The sequence below is a fragment of the Rattus norvegicus genome, chromosome 2, assembly GCF_036323735.1.
Source record: "Rattus norvegicus strain BN/NHsdMcwi chromosome 2, GRCr8, whole genome shotgun sequence".
Taxonomy (NCBI): Eukaryota; Metazoa; Chordata; class Mammalia; order Rodentia; family Muridae; genus Rattus; species Rattus norvegicus.
The window spans coordinates 50495502-50520033 of record NC_086020.1 but is presented as its reverse complement, the minus strand read 5'-3'; the positions used below and the strand labels follow the sequence as shown (position 1 = coordinate 50520033).

The 24532-nt window shown below is 42.8% G+C and overlaps 1 protein-coding gene across 2 annotated transcripts in view; it reads left to right on the top strand.

The window, feature by feature from the left end:
* The window catches only part of Parp8 (poly (ADP-ribose) polymerase family, member 8), a 173110-nt gene that overhangs the window by 61480 nt on the left and 87098 nt on the right, over positions 1-24532 (top strand). For both annotated transcript variants that reach the window (XR_010063588.1, NM_001427069.1), the window contains exon 4: positions 24274-24311. Coding sequence is in view for 1 of the 2 variants with exons in the window: in NM_001427069.1 (NP_001413998.1) it covers positions 24274-24311 (38 nt within the window). In the remaining variant the exon portion in view is untranslated. The remainder of the gene's footprint in view (positions 1-24273; positions 24312-24532) is intronic.

Genomic DNA, 24532 nt, shown 5'->3' with positions numbered 1-24532 from the left:
CTTTGCACACTGCCGTCTCATACAGGCCTGTTGGTTCCAGAAAGTTCATTGAGATGGGCAGAACCACCAGAAGCTGTGCAGGCTCTGTGCATGCTTGTGCCAGAGGCACTGTCACTACTTGTTGGGGGTCATCCCCGTTTCTGCTGTCACCTGTTGTCAGAGGGGAGAAGCAAGGTTCTTTAGCTTAGGGCTGTATTTGGAGGGGGGAGTGCTTTGAGGGTAAGGAGTTGGACCTTAGAATAATGCCTCCCTCTGTTTCCTGTAACATTTCTTTCTGTGAAAAAAAAAATACAAAAAACAAAAAACAGTCACCTTTTCATTGCTGCAGGGTAAACAGGGCATCTGTAGTTCCAGATCAGAACCACAGGAGCTTCTTGGGGCCTTTGGAGCTTGTGAAGCAACAGGCAGTTCCTCTGTAGCGGTGTCCTTTGTGAGTGTGCTGTAGTGGTTGGTGTTCCGGGTGAGCGCTCCCCTCTGGTACTTTCCAGGTAACCATTTTTTTCCCCCAGCTTCCACCTGCCAGGAATGTAGCATTTTTATGATCCTCCACCCCTTTCTCTAGATGCGTATTTGAGACCCTTCCTTGTGCAAGGAACTGTAGGCAAATTTAGGCTGCATGAGTCAGATGGAGCTCACGGTGCCAGACACTCATTTGTGCGGTTCGAGTCTGCTCAGTTCCCAGGCCTGGCTCCTGCTTTTCTCTGCCTCCGCATGCTTAGTGAAGGTGGGGGCACACGCCTGTACTCCAGCCGCCACCCTCTTTCCGTGGTGTTCTTTATTAAGGACTGGGACACGTGCTTGGGTCTGACTTTCAGCCAGGGTAGATGGGAACTGTATTTTTTGTGAAATAAAATAGTTCAGGTAACGTACCTTACAGGCTTGTTTTAGTGCGTTTCAACAAAATATGGTAATGGCATCTGTGGTCCATGTCGCTTACCATGTAAGACTCCAGCCCACAGTCTGTCTTCAAGGAGACGGGTTCTGCATTTATTTGGGAAATCAGGCTAAAGAGAGGACATTTGAAAAAGAAGCATGGTTCTGAATTTAGAACCCACTTCTAGTCCTTTCCTTATACTTGCCCATGAAACTTCCTGTTCTCACCGCTCCCATGAAAGACCTCATCTTTGACAAATTTCATGTCCTTACTTTGCGCAGATTCTCGGTAGTTTTCCTCTCAAGTATATATTACAACTATTCCTTGCTGTGTTTGGGTGATATTTTACTTGTGCTTTTGTACCCGTGCTCCAAGTTTCCCGGAACCTTTTGTCCTGTTTATTTTGATTTACCACCTTTCTCAGCACAGAGTTGGTCCTCAGTAATTATTACCTGAGCAATTGGTGGAATGGATTTACTCCAGCCAACCGTTAATGGAAAACCAATTCGGCAGGCCACCCTCTCATTACTTCTGTTCCTTCTGTGTTCTTTCTCTCAAGGTTCCATGTCTGTCATATTTGCACATCCTTCTCAGTGTGCCCATAGAGCTGTGCTTTTAGTCTTTGTGGGCCAGTTGCTATGAAGGCTTTCCTAGAGCCCTGCACGTTTGCGGCTCGAATGTGCTGGGAGGTGCACATTTGAAGAGGAAGGTCTGAGCCTGGAGGCTGGCAGACAGGAGCACAGCCTGCATCAGTTCTCTCTGTGTTATCTCTCTAGGTGGGAAAAAGGATTTGAGATTTTCTCCTGAATTCTAATGAATACTTCCAAACCACTATCCTGTTTCCGTTTTTAAGTGACAGCATTTGTGAAGGAGCTTCCGTGCTGTTTGACACCTTGGGCGTTAGAATGCAGATAGGTGGAGGTAGCCCAGCCTGCCTGACTTAGAAGAACAACCCGAACGTAATGTTTGTGAGTCCATTCATAAAGAGTGATACATTCATCTAAACATTGTACTTCTTCCCCTCCCCTCCCCTCCCTTCCCTTCCCTTCCACTTCTCTCCTCTCTTTTCCTGTTCTTTCCTTTGTGTTTTTTATGTATATGTATGAGTACACTGTAAATTCAGACACACCAGAAGAGGGCATCAGATCCCATTACAGATGGTTGTGAGCCACCATGTGGTTGCTGGGAATTGAACTCAGGACCTCTGGAAGAGCAGTCAGTGCTCTTAACCACTGAGCCATCTCTCCAGCCCCCTTCCTTTGTGTTTTTAAAAAGTAGAATCTTTCCTTGCAGTCCACACTGGCTTCCATTTTGGGATTCTCCTGCCTCAGTCTCTCCAGTGCTGGCATCTCAGGTGCTGGCTCATTTTGACTTCTCTGGAGACTTTATATTTCCACTTTGGCCTTTAACTTGATCCTTGAAAAATGGCATCATTAGCTGAGTGTGACAGAACAACCCTGTAATTCCAATCCTCAGAAGGCTGAGGCAGGGGAATCTTTTTTCCTTTTTCCTTTTTTTTTCTTTTTTAAAGAAGTTTATATATGTGTTTTGTCTGCATGTGTATGTCTGCACACCATGCATATGCAGGGTGCTCAGAAGCTAGAAGAGGGCATTGGATGCCCTGGAACCGCAGTGATAGGTGGTTGGGAGCAGCCATATGGGTGCTGGGCATTGAATCTGGGTTCTCTGCAAGAAGAGCGACTGCTCATGACTGCTTGGCTTCTTTCCATTCCCAGGCTGGGTCATACCGACTGCTGACATGGCGTTAGGGTCATACATCTTCCAACTGTGGTGTTCTGTATCAGTTTCCCCTTAGTCTGTTTTTATGTTGTACCCTTGTTTCCCTAGGCATCCCATTTCGAAGTTAGCTTCTGTGTTTCTCTGCTTTCTAGAGAAATTATGCAAACCTTTCTTTGGCATCCTGAGGAGCCTTTCTGTTACTTCCCTTCTGGCAGTTGCTGCCTTTTCCTTTCCAGGACCACCCAGGGGGAAGCAAAACTGACAGCTGTGGGTGTAGTCAGCTACGTCTGTCCTCAACATAGGACCATGAGTCCTGTCACACTGAATTTCCAGCCCTTGGGAGGTGGAGGGCGGGGCCTCTGAAGCTTAAGCCATCCTTGTCTAGTATCATGGACAAAGCCAGCCTAGGCGGCAGGAGACCCTGCCGGCATCAGTTAACCTGTTCTGTTGCTGTGACAGTGTACCTGGCGGAAGCAAGTTACGAAAGGCTGTATTTAGCTCACAGTTCCTAAGCGTGGTCTGTGAAGGTAGGAAGCCATGGCAGGAATCTAAGGCAGCTGGGCACATCCATCCTTTCTATAGCAAAGCAGCAGAGGACGACAGGCTGTTTCTCAGTTTGCTTTCTCCTAGTTATTCAGTTCAGGATCTCAGCCCATAGGATGATCGCCCACAGGAAAGTGGGCTGTTCACTTCAGTTAACGTAATCCCTCACGGGCAGGTGCAGAACTTGTCTTCTAGGCCATTCTATCTCCAGTTAAGGTAACAACATCAGGCATCAAACTATCTCAGAAAGAAAGAAAGGAAATTCAACATAAAAAGCAAAACTAGTATTTTGAAATTTCCAGTACATTAGTATCAATACTTTTGAATTGATAGCTTTTACATAAAAACTTAAAAAGATTGTTTATAATGCATGATTTTGACATAACTCTTAAATTTTATGTTGAATATTTTAGTTCTTCCAGTTTCACTCTTTATTACAGGTGTGTGTGTGTGTGTGTGTGTGTGTGTGTGTGTGTGTGTGTGTTAACTTCGATATACAAACTAATAAGATGAGAAGGGACCACAATGTTTTTTGATGTGGAATGGGGCAAGTCAACAGCTCAGTTTATGTTGAGCTGTCCTACAGCAAAACAGTTTTTCTCATAAATGCAGGGGCTGGGGATACAGGTAAATTGGTAAGTGCTAAAGACCTGAATCAGATCCTGAGAACATGTATGTGTTTATGTATGTGTCTGTGTACATGTCTATATGTATGTCTGTACATGCCTACACATAAATATATGTGTGTATATATCCAAACACACACATATCTAGAGATAGAAAATGTATGCACATATGCACACATACATAGACACATAGACACATACATGCATACACACATACATACATGCATACATACATACATACATGCATGCATACACACATATGCCAGGCGTATTGATACATTTACAATCTCCGTGCTGGCAAAGCAGAGACAAGACACATCCTAGGGGCTCTTTTGGTCCATAAGAGACCCTGCCTCAGTGGCTCCTAAAGAACACCTAAGGTTGTCCACTGGCTTCTGCCAGCACACATGCACCAGTGTGTAGCCCTGCTCATATGAACGTGTGTATACTCACATATATGACAGACATCAGACATTTGGTATTCTGGGTTAATCATTAATATTCTGTTAATTGTTGACAAATATTCTAGAATGAACTTCCTAGACCCATTTAATTAACCAGATTCCTTTCAACATATGCTTGTTGTTGACCTGCTTTGACAGCTATGAACAGAGTGAAAATGTCTCCTTCTTAGAGGAGCTGTGCTTTCATACGTGTTGCTTTGAAAAGTCAGCACCAAATAACGTCAGATGTCTCCTTTTATAAAAGTCACGTAGGATATAGAAGGTAGTGGGAGAAAACCTCTTTCCTTCATATTTTCCTCTTGAATACATTTCACAATTGGTTAAATCAAATGATGCTGCCTGCTGTTCACCTGTGCTGTGCAAATGTAATCAGTTATGGAAATGGCAAAGTAAGCAAGGGCATCTGGTCAAAGATCTACGCTCAGAACCAAGTACAGTGTGATGCAGGGCACATTAATAGACTTCTCTGGGTCTTAGTTTTCTTGCCCAGAAGACGAGATGAAATACGAATGATCCTTTTAGCAGGAGAGCTTTTGGAGTGCTAGAGAAACAAAGTTTACTTCTTGATTTCTGGATAAGCTACTTTCGTTCACACCGTTCAATTATCCCTTTACTTATAGCCTCTTTCATCCATCTCTCCCGGGTCAGCCGTCTCTCCCAGGTCAGTCGTCTGCAGTGGCTTCCTCTACGTTTTAACTGATGAATGGAGAAAGGCTTTCGACACAGATGACAGCTTTAGTTTCTGGGTCAGCTTGCAAACCTGAGGCATAAAAATCCTCAATGGTTTTGACAAGGGAGCGGAGTGTACATTACAAGATAGTGTGGCCTTACTACCTAAAGACTATATATGGACTGACCCTGGATTCTGACCCCATAGGTAGCAATGAATATCCTAGTAAGAGCACCAGTGGAAGGGGAAGCCCTGGGTCCTGCTAAGACTGAACCCCCAGTGAACTAGACTATGGGGGGAGGGCGGCAATGGGGGGAGGGTTGGGAGGGGAACACCCATAAGGAAGGGGAGGGGGGAGGGGGATTTTGCCCGGAAACCGGGAAAGGGAATAACACTTGAAATGTATATAAGAAATACTCAAGTTAATAAAAAAAAAAAAAAAAGATAGTGTGGCCTTTCAACATTTTCCATGTTTTACTGGATGTGTATTTCCGGGACAAAATTTATTTTTGTCTGATTTTGTTTTCCTTTTGATACAGGATCTACTCTCGTCCAGGCTAGTCTTGAACTCACAATGTTGCCAGGGATGGACTTGTACCCTCACCTCCTTAAAGCAGGCATTAAGAAAGCACTGTGTTTTGATAAAATGAGCAACACTTTTTTAATTTACTAATCAAAGGTGAAATATAATCAATGAAGAAGTTATCACATCTGCTCAGTAGCCGATTAGCTTTGAGGAGGGAAGCTTGCTCCACGGGCCTTGGCTCATCTGGGGCAGTGATTTGTTTTGAGCAAGTAATGTTAGATTCTGTCATAGCGGGGAAACAATTACTTGCCCATAGCACGATCAGTATGAGAAACCACAAGAAGCCACGTGATTTAGCAAGATGTCAGGAGACGTGGCTCCAATTCCTGATGAAACTGGATGTTCTTCGTGTGCTCTCGGTGGGCATCAAGGCACACTCCCGAAACCCCAGCATTCTTTGGGCACATCTCAAAAACGAACGGAATAAAATACACATTTATTTTATAAAACCAAGTGGTGCATAGCTGGCTTCTGACTCCTCTTCCACCCTAACCCTCTGAAATCAAGGCTGGGATGTAGACTTTCTGTTCTCATTTCTAAAACTTTTGGATTGGGCCACAAGAGACCAAAGTCAAAACACGAAGTTGCTCCAGTTTGGATTTCTTGTTTCAGTTTTTATTCTTCTGTCCAAAAACAATGAGTATGTCGCCAGCTGGGCTGAGTCTGAGGAAAGTGTAAAGCAGGAGTCTACAGCAGCGCGTCTTTGATGTACATGCCTGGCTTGTGTGTACCTCAGAAAGCCTTTGTATGTGAAAGATGACAGGATGCTCTGTTGTAGCCCAAGTGGAAGGGCCAGGAGACAGTTCCTTTTGATTTCCACTGTGAAGATACAGTCCTCTAATAACGAGAATGTTGGCTTTCCACGTGAGTGCTTTCCACGTTTGTAGATGTGGGTGCTGGAAAGCCCGAGTTAAAGCACCCAGCACTCAGGTTTATATTTAGTGATAGCATTCTTACTATAACCACTTACGTGGTTTCCCTCAGTTCCCCAAGTAGGCCTCCTCATCTACAGTGTTGTAATATAGATTGGATAAAGTTTGTCCTCCAGAATCTCTGACTAGAAAAATCTCTGAAAATCAAAACAGATTTATTTTGTGAATTTTGCCTCAGTAAATTTAATGGCACATCAGCGTGAAGGAACCTGAGGTTATTGAAGTTTGCCTTAAGCAAGGTAATGAGAAATCAGGGCAGCCACGCATCTCCTTGTGGATAGCTTTTCCTTTAGAGACAGCATCTGACAATGTAGCCATGGCTGGCATGGAACTTTACTATGTAGAACAGACTGCTATCAAGCTTGTGTTTCTCCTCCAGTCTGTGTCTCTCAAATGTTGAGGTAGCAAGTAGGTACCATGAAACCTGACTCACCATGGTTGTTTTGTTGAGACAGGATCTCACGTAGACCAAGCTATCCCCAAATTCCTGTATGTGAGGCTGGCCTTGAACTCCTGATATTTCTACGCCACCCCTCCAGTGTTATAGCAGTTCATATTTGTTTTAATCCCAGTGTCTCATGGAGATTTGATGTAACATACTTTCTAAAAGATGAAACTTTTAGAAATGAACTGTCAAAGTGTGAACACTTTGATTTTTCCAAGTGCATCTGACTGCTAAGGTTTCACAGCACAGAGATTCTTTTTAATTTTTTCATTTTTTTTATTAACTTGAGTATTTCTTATATACATTTCCAGTGTTATTCCCTTTCCCAGTTTCCGGGCAAACATCCCCCTCCCCCCTCCCCTTCCTTATGGGTGTTCCCCTCCCAACCCTCCCCCCATTCCCGCCCTCCCCCCAACAGTCTAGTTCACTGGGGGTTCAGTCTTAGCAGAACCCAGGGCTTCCCCTTCCACTGGTGCTCTTACTAGGATATTCATTGCTACCTATGGGGTCAGAGTCCAGGGTCAGTCCATGTATAGTCTTTAGGTAGTGGCTTAGTCCCTGGAAGCTCTGGTTGCTTGGCATTGTTGTACATATGGGGTCTCGAGCCCCTTCAAGCTCTTCCAGTCCTTTCTCTGATTCCTTCAACGGGGGTCCTATTCTCAGTTCAGTGGTTCAGCACAGAGATTCTTACACAGCGCAGGCGCAGTGCTGGTCTTTACCATCGTCTCTTTCCACAGTAAGAACACTGCCTACTCATTGCTAGCGGTGGAAATGAAATAGATCTCCGGAAAGAAGTAAATAGGCATTTAGTGACTGCCCCTCAGAAAGGATGACATGAGAGGAAGAGGACTACGTTCTATGTGAGGACAAACTGAAGAAACACAAAGCCATCATTCTTATTTACACAGAGCGTAATAATGTGCAGTGAACATTACTTGGAATGTTTATAACCATGTTTCTGCTGAAGGTATAACTGAACATTGTGTTCTGTACACACACGTTAAAGAAGGCTTTACAAAATTCTGAAAACGTGACGTTTGCATGAAGACCTAATTAAAGGACTGCTGGGGTCATTTGGTATGGCTGAATTACTTGGCTTGGACACCTAGTGGTGTAAGTTGTCATTTGAATGACAGATGCAAACCCAGACAATAACATTGACTGGGCAGCCCTTAGCTACCTTTCCTCATTGTTGTTGGAACTGTAGGAGCTGGGACTGAACAGTTCTTGCAAAGCAATGCCTTTTTATTTCTGGTCCGTGGTCAGAGGTGACTGACCCCAAATGGGTGAAAATCTGCCTTCTGATATACTGTCAGTTCAAGTCTTTAACAGGCAAGGGAAAGTCCAGATTAATTCCAGCACATGTGTTTCATTTTGTTGAATTTCCTTTCAAGACAAAATCTCACCATGTACTCCAGGCTGGCTTCCAACTTGCTGTATAGCCCTCCTTGGCCTTAAATTCAATATTATGTAAGCCTCCCAAATTCTGAGATTGAAGATATCATACCTGGCTCCTTATAACCACTTTGTAAAAAAATATTCTTTTATTACCTACCCACCATCCAACCATCCAACTAACCAACCCTTTTTGGTTTTTAAAATTCTTAATTGAGTAGTCCTTTTTAAAGCTCTTAAATTGTCCTATGATTTGTTGACTTTAATAACACTGTCATAAGCAGTCAATTCTTGAAAAATTATACCCAGAAATAGATAGCAGTATTTACTGCTACATCTCTTAACTACACTAAGGGACAGGAATTGTGGCTGTTGAATCACTTACCAAATGGCCCATCAGCTTATTGACTCATAGCTTCACAATTTGTGTGATCTATGCTAGCAGTTTGTTCATGGGTGTTATCACTCATTAACAATTTAATATCTTTTTCCTCTTGTCCCATCTTGTATTGTAAGAGGCTTCTTTTAATATCCAGTTATGATCCTTATTTTCTCATCAGGTCAGAGACCCTGCATTCCATACAGATGTGGCTCCCACGCTTGTCCACTATTTCTTTCTATCTGTTTCTTTGCCAAGGTCTGGAGAATTCTCAGACGCTGTCTGTCCTCTTCCCGTTTCAAAGCCTCCTGTCAGTGGCTCTGTCCACATAGACATTTCCTTACTTTCCCATACTCTCAGTGGTAATCAGTTGTCCTTGCCAAGGAGGAAGGGGAACACGATTTGTTTCGTTATGGAGATATCTTTATAGATATTTGGAAGTCTTAATGGAGCCTGTAGTTTAAATAATATTTAAGTATGGTGAAAGTGATCAAAAGTTTTTGAAAATCTAACTTCAGCTTCTGTTTTCACTGAAAGATTTATTTATTTTTTTACCTCATTTAGATGTTGATCTTCCTATCTGTTGGTTCATGTGAAAGTCAAACTGTCTCCTAGTGGATCTTTTTTGGGGATAGAGGATTGAGGCCAGGAAGCCTCATGGGGGAAATTCATCTTTCCTCTCAGTTGTAGTTATAGCTCAGTGGCCCTGCCAAGAACAGAAGGGACAGATTGGGTGGTGTAGATGTGGGATGGCAGTTCTTCCTTTTGGCTGTCTCCAGCAGATTATGTCAGGAGGTCTATTCATGATTCTTCATGATAACAGGGCATTGATAGGTTGCTGAAAACCCCACAATCATTTTATACTTATTGTTTGAAATGTACTTACTATAGCATAAATTTGTTTCTCCTTCCTGTTTCATGTTCTCAGATCTGGTCTCAAGGATGCTAGGGTACATTTTCCGTCTCAGATTAACTGAAAAACTAAGTGTTAGGCATCCTGTGGAGAGAGGGGTATTAACATTCTCATCATTAGTCTTTCTTTATAGTCTGCATTCTGAGACGTTTCTTCATTGAGTTTTCTGGACCGATGGGTGTATTTGTCTTTGGAAATAAAGGGTGACTTGTGGATTCTAGAGTTTCCCTGTTTCAGTAAGGATGGCAACACATGGGTTTTCTCTAAGCATGCAGTGTATAAAAAGAGAAGGTGAGACAATGGGATATTTTTGCTCATCTTAAAATTTAAATCACAGCAAACATGATTAAAATATGCAAAACCAACTTCCAGAGAAATCTATTCCAGAGTAATGTTAGTATCAGAGTTCCAAGTATCATTATCACCGCTATGTGCTATGGTTGATTGTTATGACAGAACTTCATCTTGGACAGAAAGATGTAATGATTAAGAGAACCTCTTCCCTCCCCCTCCCCCTCCCCTCCCCTCCCCTCCCCTCCCTTCCCCTCCCCTCCCCTCCCCTCCCCTCCCCTCCCCTCCCCTCTGACTATGCAGCCCAGGTTGGTCAGGAACTCAAGCACCTGCTTTAGCCTCTCCAATGCCAGGGTTCCGTGTGAGCATTCAGTCTACCCAGATACAAGGATATTTTCATGGGCTCAGTGGCTTCCAGTGAGCTTCTCTGCAGGAACAGTGCTGTAATTAGATTCTAGTGTGTTCCTTCGCAGTTCCCACTGGAGCCTGTTAAAACAATGTGTGTTCTGTAACTTATTTTATGAATAGTAATATGACCTACAAATATTGACCATCATGGCTTTGAATTACACCTTCTGTTTGTTAAGCATTTATAATGTTGCAAATATCAAGTGTAGTGTACCTCGTGATTTTGGGCCTGTTGAATTATAGATGGACAGATTTATAAATAGAAGACGTGACTCCTTTGTCCTCATTTCACATTATAGAGTGTAATAAAATTCTGTTATCATGATTTATTTCACCTACACTGTAAACTAAGTTATGTCTCTTCGTCTGTTCCTCTGAGTGGAAGGCAACTCCGGAGTGAACATACTTGTCATAATTTGCTATAGGTTGTTTATCTTCTGCAGGGATAAAGTCTATTTCTTTCCAGCCATGACTTAAGATTCATTAAATGTCATTGCAAAGGAGCTAAATGTTTTTATATTTTGAACACCTCTTAGGATATACATATATATCTAGAATCAGGAATTCAACAAGATACGCAGAGAAACTAGATGTCATAAGGGAAATAAACATTAATGTGAGTAATAGTCTCGGAGGGCTGGGAAGATGGTTCTGTGGTTGAGTATGCACATGTTACTCTTCCATAGTACATAGTTCAGTTCCTAGCGTCACATCAGGTGACCCACAAATGCCTGTTACTCTTGGCTTCCTTGAGTACCTAAAAACTCCCCCCCTCTCTGTCTCTCTCTGTCTCTCTCTGTCTCTCTCTGTCTCTGTCTCTCTCTGTCTCTGTCTCTGTCTCTCTCTCTCTCTGTCTCTCTCTCTGTCTCTGTCTCTCTCTCTGTCTCTGTCTCTCTCTCTCTCTCTCTCTCTCTCTCTCTCTCTCTCTCTCTCACACACACACACACACACACACACACCACAAAATAAAAATCTTAAAAACAGGTAAATAAATAAATGGATGGATGGATGGATGGATGGGTGGATGGATGGAGCGATGGATGGATGGATGGATGGATGGATGGATGGAGCATTCCAGGAAGGTTTGAGATGAGGAAAGGTTGATTAGTGCTGAGTGGGTCAGTTTGGTTAGTGGAGTAGGATCTCTGAATGCCTAAGAAAGTGAACGTAATTTAGTTCCTGAAGGATGAGTCCTTTAGGTCGAAGCCAGGAGATAAAGGTTCCCAGAGTTTATTAGGGTATACAGTCTCGTGTGAACTGTGGAATGTAATTTTAGCATTAAATTTAGCGTTTTCCCCTGTGAATGTATTTATAAAGTATATTTTAAGATGATTAATAAAGAAACAAAAAAGCAAACTATCATCAATGCATGCGTGCGCACATACAAAAATGTAAAAAAGGGTTTAAAAAAGAACCAAAGTATTTAAAGTCGTGTCTTCTGTGTTTATATGGTTGCCTTAATCCCAACTTAAAGCCCAAGTTAATCTAAAATAAGGAGATATTTACTTTTGGATTCTAGATTACAGATGCTGCTTTCATGGTTTATATGAGAACCATAGCTGCAGACCATCACGGAGGTGCATATTTTCTAGCACACAAATTCATTTGTAGAGCCGAGGAACTGCTTGTGTCCGCACCAGTTTCTTACAGCTGATGGCCAGTTTTCCAGTGGAAGATATAGAGTTTGTCAATTTTCAAGTTAAGTTTTTTCTTAGATGGTTTCCCCTGTGATAATCAGTAATTTTTCAGACAGGGAGTGGTGATGCTTACCTATGACACCAGCACTGGGCTCACTGAGCAGCACCGGAGGCTGAGCTCCTCCTCCTCTCCTAGCCTCTGAGATCAACAGTGTGTTTTCTGCTTGTGCAGTGAGGAAGCCTCCATGCCAGCGCTCCACTGAGATGCACATGCAGACCATTGTCAGAGTCCTAGTGTTGTCAGAACTTGCCTTTTCCTTCCTAGAAACAAACAGCTGCCCGTCTTAGTTGTTTTTGGCTTTGAGGCATTGCATAATCACTGGCTTAAGAGTGAATTGTATTCATTAATTGAATGCTCATCAATTAACTTCATGATCAAAATATGTCAGTGTAATTGTACTTTTTTTGCCTTAAGCTTGTGCTAAGAAAACATTTTCAAAAGCTTAGGAAACAGTAAAACCATCATGTTTTCAGTAGGCTACTCACAACTGATTTGGAGACTGAAAGCTGGGACACACCCTGTTGGGTTGATTGATATCTTCCCCAGAGAGTGCAATCTAAAAGGAAGCAAGAGAAGTGTTGAGGGGTCTGTGGCTTTCTAAACCCAACTCAACATATACAGAAGGTCTGGAAGACTAACTTAGAGAGACAGACATTTGTGGTCCTGGTTTTTTTTTTTTTTTTTTTTTTTTAGGTAACCTTTGTATTTATTATTCTTAGGTCATAAATTCTCTTGAAGTTCAGAAAATTAAGTCACTACAATATTCTGTACATCAAATTCACTCAGCATAAGGCATAACATTAAAATGTATATTAAAATTAGTATTCAATGTAAATTAGGATGTCCTTGTTTAATACTGTAAATTCTGATACTTTCAGTTTGACAAAAATATTTCCTGTTGGCTTAACTCAATAAAAAGAATGTCATGGTTCATGAGTTAAAGGTTTAGAATGAGATTTGATGAGGGAATCTGTCTCTGTCTTTGAAGTTTTCTTCAGTTTCAGTCTCTCTCTCGCTCTCTCGCTCTCTCGCTCTCTCGCTCTCTCGCTCTCTCGCTCTGTGTGTGTGTGTGTGTGTGTGTAGTCTCTGTGTGTCTGTGTTTGTGTGTACAGTCTCTCTGTCTCTGTCTCTGTGTGTCTTTGTGTGTGTGTACAGTCTCTCTCTCTCTCTGTGTGTGTAGTCTCTCTGTGTGTCTTTATGTGTGTGTATAGTCTCTCTCTCTCTCTGTCTCTCTGTGTGTGTGTGTGTGTGTGTGTGTAGTCTCTCTCTGTGTGTCTGTGTGTGTGTACAGTCTCTCTCTCTCTCTGTCTCTCTCTCTGTGTGTGTGTATGTATAGTCTCTCTGTGTGTCTTTATGTGTGTGTATAGTCTCTCTCTCTGTCTCTCTGTGTGTGTGTAGTCTCTGTGTGTCTGTGTGTGTGTGTGTACAGTCTCTCTGTCTCTGTGTGTGTGTGTATGTGTAGTCTCTCTGTGTGTCTTTATGTGTGTGTATAGTCTCTCTCTCTGTCTCTCTGTGTGTGTGTGTGTGTGTATAGTCTCTCTCTGTGTGTCTGTGTGTGTGTGTACAGTCTCTCTCTCTCTCTTTGTGTGTGTGTAGTCTCTCTGTGTGTCTTTGTGTGTGTGTATACAGTCTCTCTCTCTTTCTCTCTCTGTCTCTCTCTCTCTCTCTGTGTGTGTGTGTGTGTGTGTGTGTGTGTGTGTGTGTGTGTGTGTGTTTACAGCAGACACTTTATGGTGTTGGTCTTTCCTACCTTTACATGGATTCAAGAGATTGAGCTCAGATTGTCAGGATTGAACAGCAAGCAGTTTTATCTGCTGACCCATTTTACTGTTTTGTTGTTGTTTGTTTGTTTGTTTGTTTGTTTGAAATAGACAATTATGTTCCCCCAACTGGCTTCAAACCACCCTGTACTAGAGCATGACCTTGAACTTGTGACCCTTCTGTCCATACCTCCAGACTGTGCCACCACATCTAGGTATCGCAGTGCTGGAATCAAACCGGGGCCTTCTTGCCTCAGCTGCATCATCAGCCCTCAGGATCTGTCTCTGATTGGTTTGTTCAGTGAGCTTCTTCTCCTACCTCATGAGGGGATTTCTTTTTTCATACAGCCTTTAAAGTGAAGCTGGGCAGGGAAAGCCATGGAGGGATTTTGAGGAGACCTGGTATTATCTGTCGCTGTGGAATTGTGTTTCTACACAGTCTTTATTGTGAGGCTGGGCAGGAAGTAGAGAATGAACTCATTTTCACTGATTTAGTCTCATCACACAAGCAGCCTTGCTCTGCACACCACCCTCCATGTAACCCTCCGACAGCACTCAGTGGTAGATGGTGTCTCCCTAACCAAATAAACAGGAGAGCTAACTGCTCTCTAATGGCAGAGCACAGTTCTAGCTCACCATAAGCTAAATAAAACCCACACTTTCCACTTTCTCTTCATTCACGGGTTGCTCTTCAAGTTTTGAACGCTTGTTATTAGTTGTAAAGTCATTCTGAGTAAGCTTATTTAGCATTGAAAGATAAAAGAATTTGTATATTATAAATAAACTCAAATATAGTGCTCTCTGTGGTAAGTACACTCTTGTACTTTAAATATACTGTAGACTTTTGTATGAAACTAAGATATTGTAAACATAATAAAGACAAAAGTTCAGCTGTTTGGAGACAAAACAATAGTGTGCATCAGTATTAATCACCAGGAAGGAAACAGGGCCTTGTGCATTCATAGACTTACGGGAGAAGCAGGTGGGAGTGAGTCTTGCAAGTGGGTGTGTAATTTCAAACGGTGACTGCTCCGACTGAGGTCCACAAGCCTGGGAAGAGATAAGAACGCATTTGCTCAAGCGGCACATTTGAGCTGAGATCTCAGAGGCAAAAGTCGAGGAAGCAAGACCCAGAATTCCAGACAGGGATGGGGCACGCTCAAGAACTGGGCCTTGCCTAAACAAAACTCTAAACCAACACAGCCCAACTCAGATGGCCCAGCAGAGCTCTTGCCTGGAAAGTCTGACTGACAACCTGAGACCTGCATTTGATTACTGGAACCCACATAAAGTTGGAAAGAGAGAACCAACTTCCCACAGTTTTCCCTGGCTTTCATTTGCATGCTTTGGGAAGCCTCACACACTCATTATAAACACCCAGGAATAATAAATAAGTTAAAACCACTTGAAAAGAATTGGTTTTTGATGTTTGTATGTGCATGCGTGCGTGTGTGTATGTGTTTCATCCGCACATATGTGTGTCTATGGCATGCATGTCTGATGCTTGTAGAGGACAAAGACATCATTGGATCTTCTGGAACTGGAGTCCCAGAAGATTATGTACCGGGACCCAAACCTGGCTCAACTGCAGGAGTAGAACTTGCTGCTGACTCCTAAGCTGTCTTTTCCAGCTCTGTCTTCCTTTGCTTTGTTTCGTTCTGGCTGGGTTATCTGGAAAACACAGAGCAGTGACGGGAGATGGGATGAGACTGCTTGGCAGCATGGCGCACGGCCTGGAGTCGCTGTTGAGAACGCTTTTGATACTCTATAAGAAGCGAACTTGTCACAAACTCACTTTAGGTACCGTAATCCTTTGAGGGATTTGCTCAGATGTTATAATGCTGCCCCTGGTGTTTATCTCTCGAGTGTTGATAGTATTTCTCCAGTCATTTTCCTGCCATGCAAAAGCTTGACTTCATGGATAGAACTGTTCTCTTTTATTCAGTCTCTCAGCCCTGGTATGCTGTGTATACAGCTGCGTTTTTTTTTTTTTTTTTTTTTTTTTACTTTTATGACCACTTGGAGGTTCAGATATAAAACACTGAAGGTAAAGGCCTGTAAATCTGACTGACTGTTCATCACTTGAATATTAAATTCATTTTGGTTGCACACTGTGCAGAAGAGAAAAGCCTAGAGATTACTTTTTGAGGGCAAAATATGGAAATAATTATGTAACCAGTTTCTCACAAATGTTAAGTATTGGGCGATGGCATATTCTGCCTGGTGTTTTATGTGAACAGTACTGATTCTCCTATTTTTTGGTATGGGGGCCTTCAGCAACCAGGGTAGACACTCTTCTTCTTAGTTATACCCCAGCCCTGGGATCTGTCTGTCTGTCTGTCTGTCCGTCCGTCTTATGCATTTTGAGACAGAGTCTCAAGCTCTGGCCGTTCCAGGTTTATTCTTGTGAACGCAGGCTGGCCTTGAACTCAGAGACACACTATCCTCTGCCTGCCGAGTGCTGGGATTAAAGGTGTGTGCAGCTATACCTGGCTGGCACCTATCTCTTGATGAATTTGCATCTGCTTCTTTTTCTGTCTCCATTTACATATGCTGCTGACTCTGGTATGTGACTGCAGATGTCATAAATGAAAGAAGCAAACTGCACTCCTCAAAGCAGTGGTGTTAATTAACTGCAGTAGCATCCACCTTCCTGAGAAAGAAGGCGCTTTCAATTTTAGCTCCACCCAGAGGATGATCTCTTAGAAATCTAAGTGTTTACCTCTGGTCCAGAAGTGAGGACTTTCATCCAACTGTCCTCTCACTTTAAACACAAACAGGAAACACAAACAGGAAAATCATTTCTTTATGTTGGTCATGTTATTTCATCCCTTCAAAGTATAATAGGTTTAAAATTATCAGAATGTTCTAGAAATGGGAAGATCTATGATTGATTACTTTAATATTTGGTCAGCATCTCCAGTCCTTTGCAGCGGCCGATCATTTATCTAATTAGCTCAAGGATATGTTTCCTGCAGTGAAAAGTCTGTCCAGTAGTCCCGATGCTGAGGAAAGGCGGGGCAGACATTAGCTCAGGGGCCAGGGAGCTTCTCCATTGCCACTGGTGGGTTTAACTTAGGGTGTTTAGTTCATTCGAGGATTTGGAATATTTAAACAGTTCCCAATCAAACATTTTTCCATCTGACACTGGTGGTTTTCCACTAGCCCGCTTGAATTGAGGAGAAATGATATTTCTTTCACTACGTTTTCAAAATGGTAGCAGTTTACATAAAAACTTTAACGTGTAGTATACCCCTGACACACAACTTGCTAATTAATGTTGAATTGCTATAGAAACTGTACAGAAAATGACTAGCGCTTCCATTTTTTACTTATTTATTTCTAAGTCCTTCCGTCTTGCGTACCGTTGGGTTTTAGCTCATACCCTAGGGGAGCTCTGCAAGCCACCTGCTACCATCATTTTGTAGACTTGAAAATGCGAGTCTCAGAGATTGTGTGATGGTGACATCCAGAGTCCAGCTTACTTTTTCACATCACAGGAGGCTCAGACGGCATGTGAGAGAGAAGTCTCAGACGCACTGTTTTTGGTTATTGCACATATGTGCACAGTGTGAGGCTGCAGGCAACATTTTCATAAAAATATAAATTCCCCCTTAGGTAGCAAATTGCTGTAGTGTTATGCTCAGGGAATTTGAAAACTATAGCCTGTGCATCCTTCCGTCTTCAAAGTTACATGTTGGGTGGTATGTCACCATGTCCTGGCCCTGAGAATTTGAGAATCAAAATAGTCGTTCTTTCCCTAAGGTCTGGAGGAGATTCAGTGCCCGGGTCGAGTGGTACCTTCAGGAAGGAAGCTGCCCTTCTGTCGTGGTGGTCAGGGAAGTTGGTGAGGAACTTGGCCTGGGATTGAGTCTTGAAGGTGCATGAGACGTACACCAGGCAAATAATGCTTTGTAGGAGTAATAGTAATACTTCCTGAGTAACTCGTGTGTCTGTCTTACTGGTCTTACCCCCTTTAGAACACATATTGTCTCAAATCTATACAATCTGGGTGTGTGTGTGTGTGTGTGTGTGTGTGTGTGTGTGTGTGTGTGTGTGTACATGTGAGAGAGAGAGAGAGAGAGAGAGAGAGAGAGAGAGAGAGAGAGAGAGAGAGAGAGAGAGAGAGAGAAGGAAGAGAGATAGGTCTTAGTAATGAGGGGAAAAGAGCTCGTCATTCAGGAACCTGATTAAAGCCTCTCCCCAGTTGAGTATGATTTCTTCCAGCACAATTAATATTTGCTGTGGAATGGCCTATGATGAAGTCAAAGATCCTGCTTTTTCTGGGGGAAAATCAGTGATGTGTCTGCAGCCACCACTGCCATGGAGCGATGCCTGTCACCCAGCATGGCTGTAGTGTAAATGGAATGTGTGAACAGCACTGGCGTCTTGTCTCACTACACGGTGCAGTTGTACTGTATGCAGGGAGACTCTTTCATTCAGAACTTTAGGGAGGGAGAGGGAGCCACTCTTCTCAAGCAGTATTTCTGGAAGTATATATTTGTAATACATATATATTTATTATGGAATCATGTCTCATCATAGCAAATGTGTTTCTTTTACTGTGTCGGAAATACCTCCTTGTTTTGAAAATAACAATTTTTCTCCTTTTGCTGAGGGTGATTTGAATCTCATATCTCCTTGTCTCCATCTCTTACATTCTGGAATTCCAGATTTGAAAGTATTCTTAGGGTAAGAATGTAAAGCAACTGGTAGAATGCTTGCCTGGCATGTCCCAAGCCTGAGGCCAGTCCTTAGCACTGCATAAAACTGATATGCCATCTCAGAGTTGAAAGTAAGATAGCAAGTTCAAGATCATCTTTAGGTCTACATGGAGTTCAAGACCTTGCTTTGAAAACAAAGTCTTCTATCCCACTCACTGCCTTTTAAGTTGGCCTAGGGTTATAATTCTGTTTATACAAACTAATACTTAGGAGAGTGGGCACTTACAATCTCATCCTTACTGTGCATGTGTGTACCACAGCACGAGTATGGAATTCGTACTCATAAAACTTCTCTCCCTCCTCTCCATGTTGGTTCTGGGGATCAAACTCAAGGTGTCAAACTTGTGTTGTTTGGTGGCCCGTGCCATTACCTGCTTAGTTACCTCTCTCACCAGCCCTCATTTGTTTATTCTAAGTAGTGTTTTTCTTGATATCTTCGTAGATTTCCCCCCACTTCTATAATGGCATCATTATTATAAATTATAGAACTGTGAGACTAATAGAGCAAAAATCCCCAGTGGACTGCGGACTTATGGGATCTTTCTAGCATATTGGTAGGTTAGGCTTGGCCGAAGTGAGAGTTGTCTGAGTCCTTTTGTCTGGATGCAGGTACTGTGGGTCTGTATGTGGGTCGCTAGTGGGAGAAATAGTTGAAATGCCCAAGGGAGTAACCAAATGGCAGTCTCCTTTACCTTAATAAGAAATGAAATGATTTGACAGCCAGAGGGCAAATTGTTATAGGTTTTAGAAATTTGTCATGATTTAGAAAAGAAAAGAGAAACCAGAGGAATCTACGAGACGTAGGGTCTAGGGTCACTGGGCACAGCCTTTAATAGCTGATGTTGCGGGCCTTGCCTGTCCATGTGTGTCCACACAGCTTAGTGTCCTTTCGGCAGCTGTCAGGGGTCTAGGGGACAGTGCCGAGCACAACCCAATCTACCATTTGGAGCCTTTGGGGCAAGGTTGGAGCATCACAGTGAAGGAGCTAAAGGTACTGTAGAGAGCATTTATCTAGAGCCAGGCAGAGGATGGCCTGAAACCTGGACAGCCCAGTGAAGACCGAAGGAGTGAAAACATTGGAGGAATCAGAGCTGAAGAGTAGAACAGGAAGGTTTGACTTTGTATAAGAGATGCCGTTCTACCGTCAGGTCCAGACCCAGGGTCTGGAGAGGAGGCTGAGGTGAACAAGGCCTTGGGTCTCTATGCAGCTTAGCATTGTCCTGATGTCTTACTGATCTGGGTGATGGCAGGGTATCAGGGAAGTGGGAAAGTGCAGTAGAATCTCCTCGTCCTGGTGTTACACAGCAATCCCAGCTAGTGATTGGTGAAGAATGGGGAACACTGGCCTTTGACCTAGGCAATTGGTGATGCTTTCTTGGGAAATGAAACATGATAATGAGTGAAAAGGTGAATGTCTCTGGTTTTGAACGGGATCAAACAAGCAAACTGCCCTGAGTAGTCAGTCCCTAAGGCACTTAGGGTGAGCCTCGGTTGGGATCCAAGGGTAGGTCCCTTTCCCTCAGCAGTACCAAGGAGGCAGAAAGCTTAGCCTGTATGGCGGTGGTGAGGGTCGTTTCTGTTGGTGTTTTCAGCCTCTCATGTCCGGGTGAGCAAAGAATCTTGGGACCTGCATTAATTTCTGCATTTTGCTTTTTTGTGTGTGTGAATTCTAGAAATCAGATGTAACTAGGAGCTGAGAGCTTTCAAGGCTCTATTATTAGGAAATGTGATTTAGATATCGGGAAGGAGGCAAAAGAGGCAGCTCACAGGACAATGCTGGATTTTGCTTGTTCTATTAAACCGTGGGTCTTGTGGAGAGAAAAAAAAAGAGCCCAGGTCCCAGAAATTTTGCTTTGCAGATGGCCATGGTGTTTGGGGGTCTATTATAAAATACAGGTATTGCATTTAGCACCCGTGATGTGTCTCTCCTGATCTAAAATTCCTTTATTTTCAGTCTGGGTTCTCACTTCTATTTTAAGAACCCGTCTTCTGTTACCTCATGTATTAGCTACCTTTCCCATGCTGTGATAAAACACTGTGACCAAAGCAGCTTACAAAGGGAAAGGTTCACCTGGCTACGGATCCAGAAGGCTAAGAGTTCACCACAGCAAGGAGACACAAAAGCAAGTGGCAGTCCTGGTGGCTGTCACAGCTGGCTGACAGCTCACATCTTGAACTGCAAGCACAGAAGGTCACAAAGTCCACCTCCAGTGGCATAACTTCATCTAGCAAGGACACTTCTCCTAAGTGCGACGAATTAGATACCAAATATTCATACGCAACTTAAATATTGCTTATTAAAACCACCAACTTCCATCTTTTAAGTTTTTTTGAAAATTACTATCATTATTGTTTATTATTGTTATTTTGAGACAAGGTCTTTCCCTGCATCCCTGCCTTGCTTTAAACTTGACTAACAAACCTGTCATCTTTCTACTATTTTTAAATAGTTTTCTTAAGGCTTAGAAGGTGGGGATGAGGAGAAAGTTTGTGTCTTTGGTCTCTCCATTAGATGATTCAGGAGGAAAAGGATACAAGGTGCAAATGATGAATTTAAATGCAGGAATGACCCTGGGAATGGTTCCAGTAATAGGAGTAAAACCCGCGTGTAAGGTTAGGTATAGGCGGAACATTGCATGGCTCCTTTCTGATGGCCTTCTGGCTTCGCCGTTGAGCGAAGTCTTTCCTCGGGCCAAATACTATCAGAGGAATTACCCAAGCAATAGAAAAAAATTTATGGATTCCAGCTTATGCTTCTGACCCGAAGCACCTCAAGCTGCAGTCCCATATATAGATCATACCAAACAACATGTCAACTGACCTGAAGTTCTCTGACAAAGCTCTTTAATATATTCACCACACAGCATAATCCAGGACTAGGAGGGCATTTCCTCCGAGTCTACAGCTTGCTCCATGGTTTTCTCCTGTCATCTTTTATTTTGAGCTCGTCAGTATCCCACTTGCAGCGTGTACAGCATTCATTATGTACAGCACATTCTAGCCCTACTCTGGAAGCTACTTCAGGTTTTGCCCTCTGCCTCACTCCCACCCCTGCCTGCCACCCATTTGGCCCTACCCATTAGAGTCTTGAGCTTAATCATCCTTGTCTGCTTGTGCTCGATTGTTTCCCTTAGAATTCTGCAAGCTACAGAGTGAAACTGATTAAGATTTTACAGGCCTGGTGATTTTCCTGCTGGTATTCACCCAGAGATCAGGCTTTAGGCCAGGGAGCCGACGAGTCATTCTGCAAGGCTGTTGTTTTCTGCTTGATTCTTGAAAAATTAGGCCTGGTCATGAACATGGGACCGTCCCCCACCCCAATTTTATGAGGCCATTAGCACCTTAAAGTAAAACTGTCAGTGTTGGCTTTAGTTTCTGATAAATAATATATTCCTTTTTTCATAAGTCAAATTGAATTCTCCAGAGAACATCCATTCATGTAAAACTCCTGTTATTTTTAGTGCTTGAGGCTCAGTGTGGCGATGCACGCTTAATCCCAGCATTCTGGAGATGGGGGCCAGTACAAGGGTCAATATCAAAGTCTCCCTGTGCTACATACTGATCTTGAGGCTAGCTTTGAGTTCCCTGAGACTATGTGTCCACAAAACGAAACAAGACAACCAGAAAGAACGGGAGCTGGGCTAAAATTCCTGAGTGACTGCTGCTGAATGACTGGTGGCATAATGGGACCTTGCACCGAGCCATCACAGAAGACCTGGGGGGGATAGACGTAAAATCTCCAGGCTCTCTGAACTGAGACTGAAGTTGAGTTTTTTATAAGTGACTTTTTCTATATTAGCTAGCTAGTAAGTCTCCAAGCAACAACCGGGCTTATGCTAGTCTATAGCAGACTCCCAGACTGGACAATGACAGAGGAATGGACTAAGGGTTGTTTTGACATTTAGACATTGATTCGAGTAAAAATGAGGTCAAATAATTGAGTTGAGATCATAGGGTGGGGGACATGGATTCAACTTGGAATTGGATGTAATCTCGGTTCAGGTGCCTGGGTTCTCTGTCATGTAGGACTGCCCCATTAGATAGGGAAGACAGATCAACAAGAACTTTACTGCTCTCTAGTAGATTCCCACTGAGTTAGCAAGTGAACCGTGGGGAGTGAACTCACATTGGGTCATAGTGTTTATTTCTCCTACCAAGGTTGAGTAGTGCCAGTGACATGGATGTTTTACCTCCTTGGCACTTGACTCAGGGCCATGATTTCAAAAGCTGAGGTATCGGCTAGGACCTGGCATCTGCCGTTTGCTCCCGTCTCCTCATTTCCTCCCCGTGCATCCCACCACCGTGCTCTCATTTTACTACTACAATAGGGTGATAATTTGGGTTTTCCTTGTATCCGACTTGAACATCACTACTTGAGTAATTGTTTTTAAAGATAATAATTTCGCCTTAACATCATTGTGATTCTTACTTTACAGTTGTGTACATGAAAGCATACATTCAAACACACACACACACACACACACACACACACATCACACTGGAGATGGCAGAATTGGAGAACTATTGGAGAACTGCGTGGAGCTAGGACATTAAGATGAAGGGATTAATGGTTCTGGGGCTTGATTATGTAATCTGTATGTGTCACATGCACGACAGAATGACATAGAACATCACACACACTTTGTGTCTATTTCTCGGTTTTGGTGTTCTATGTGTTAAAAGATGTAAGCAGCATCCTGGGTGGAAGATACATCAACCTTCGTACATCCCTTGCATCCATACGTGAATCATACCTATTTCAAGTTAAAAAGCAAATGACTGTGCTTCATACTGATTAGGCTCTCCTGTGCTGTGTTCATTGCTTGATATTGTGAATTAGTCATCCATGTTGTCTCCTTTGTTCTGCTTAAATATGATTTCACATTACCATGACTGGCATTACTAATTGAGCGGCAAAATTTCCTTTATGAACAGTAACATATCTTTTCTGTACTACTCTACTAGCCCATTGAAATGCTACTATCGTATGAGTTCTGGGTATCGTGCACTAAAACAGTTGACTATGGATATGAATGAATATGGAGCTTGAATCTCAAAGGATTTGTACTCTTATGTATAGCCACAGAGAAAGAACAAATACATTATCTAAATGTCCATCATCTGAAATAAGTTTGTAGAGGCAAAAGGATTCCTGAGAAAGGAGTTGCAAAATTGTTGACATACATTTTAATTTTTTTCTGAAGCCATGTAGTCCTCAGAACTATATGCATTTTGTTTGTTAAAATGGTACGAAAGACTGAATTAAGAATAACTTGGTGACATGCATCTATCGTCTCGTTGATTTTAAGTCAAATGGCATATTTTTGTTTTTAAACAATACTAGTGGGGAAGCAGTGTTAAAAACAGATGTTGGGTTTGGGAGCACAGCTGGGTGCCAGTGTGTCTGGTGTGTACAGGGTCCCAAGGTCTTCCCTCAGCAACACACACATGCAATTTAAATTCTCGAATGTGGTGCTAACTACAGAACACGCTCTCTGGTATGGAAGGAAGACACGGGGATATCAGAACCAATTGCCCATTGTGAGGAGCATTTGTGTATTACTGAGATGAAAAGACCTGTGTATACTGAGGGGAAGGTAACACCCGGAGAGTAATGACTGTTTCAGGAAGGTTTGGGGAGACCTCCTGGCAAATCCACATCTGCCTGCTTCCTGTCTCCCCTTTCAGTCAGCCTTCTGTGTGGGCAGTGTGCTTACCCTTGAATTTGTGTAAACAGATGGGCAGCAAGGGGTTGGATTTTCTTGTGTTAAAGCATGACTCTTTCCACAGTAACCTAAGCCTCTGTCTTTTCCCTGTCTTTACAGTGTATCCTACTCAGTACACGTTTCAGAAGACTATCCAGGTATGCTTTCCCTTCCAGTTTTTATTAAGCACTTCTGACCATGTTGTTGTTCTGGAGATTTGGAATATGTGTACGTGCATGGGGACCATGAATCATTGGCAGAGGAGGCATAAAGACAGAAGAAGAATCCTGTTGATTTTGTGATTGTCTAATACTGGGCCCAAAGTCAAATGTGATTTCCTGATGTAGACATTATCACCGACTCACAAGATAGCCTCCTT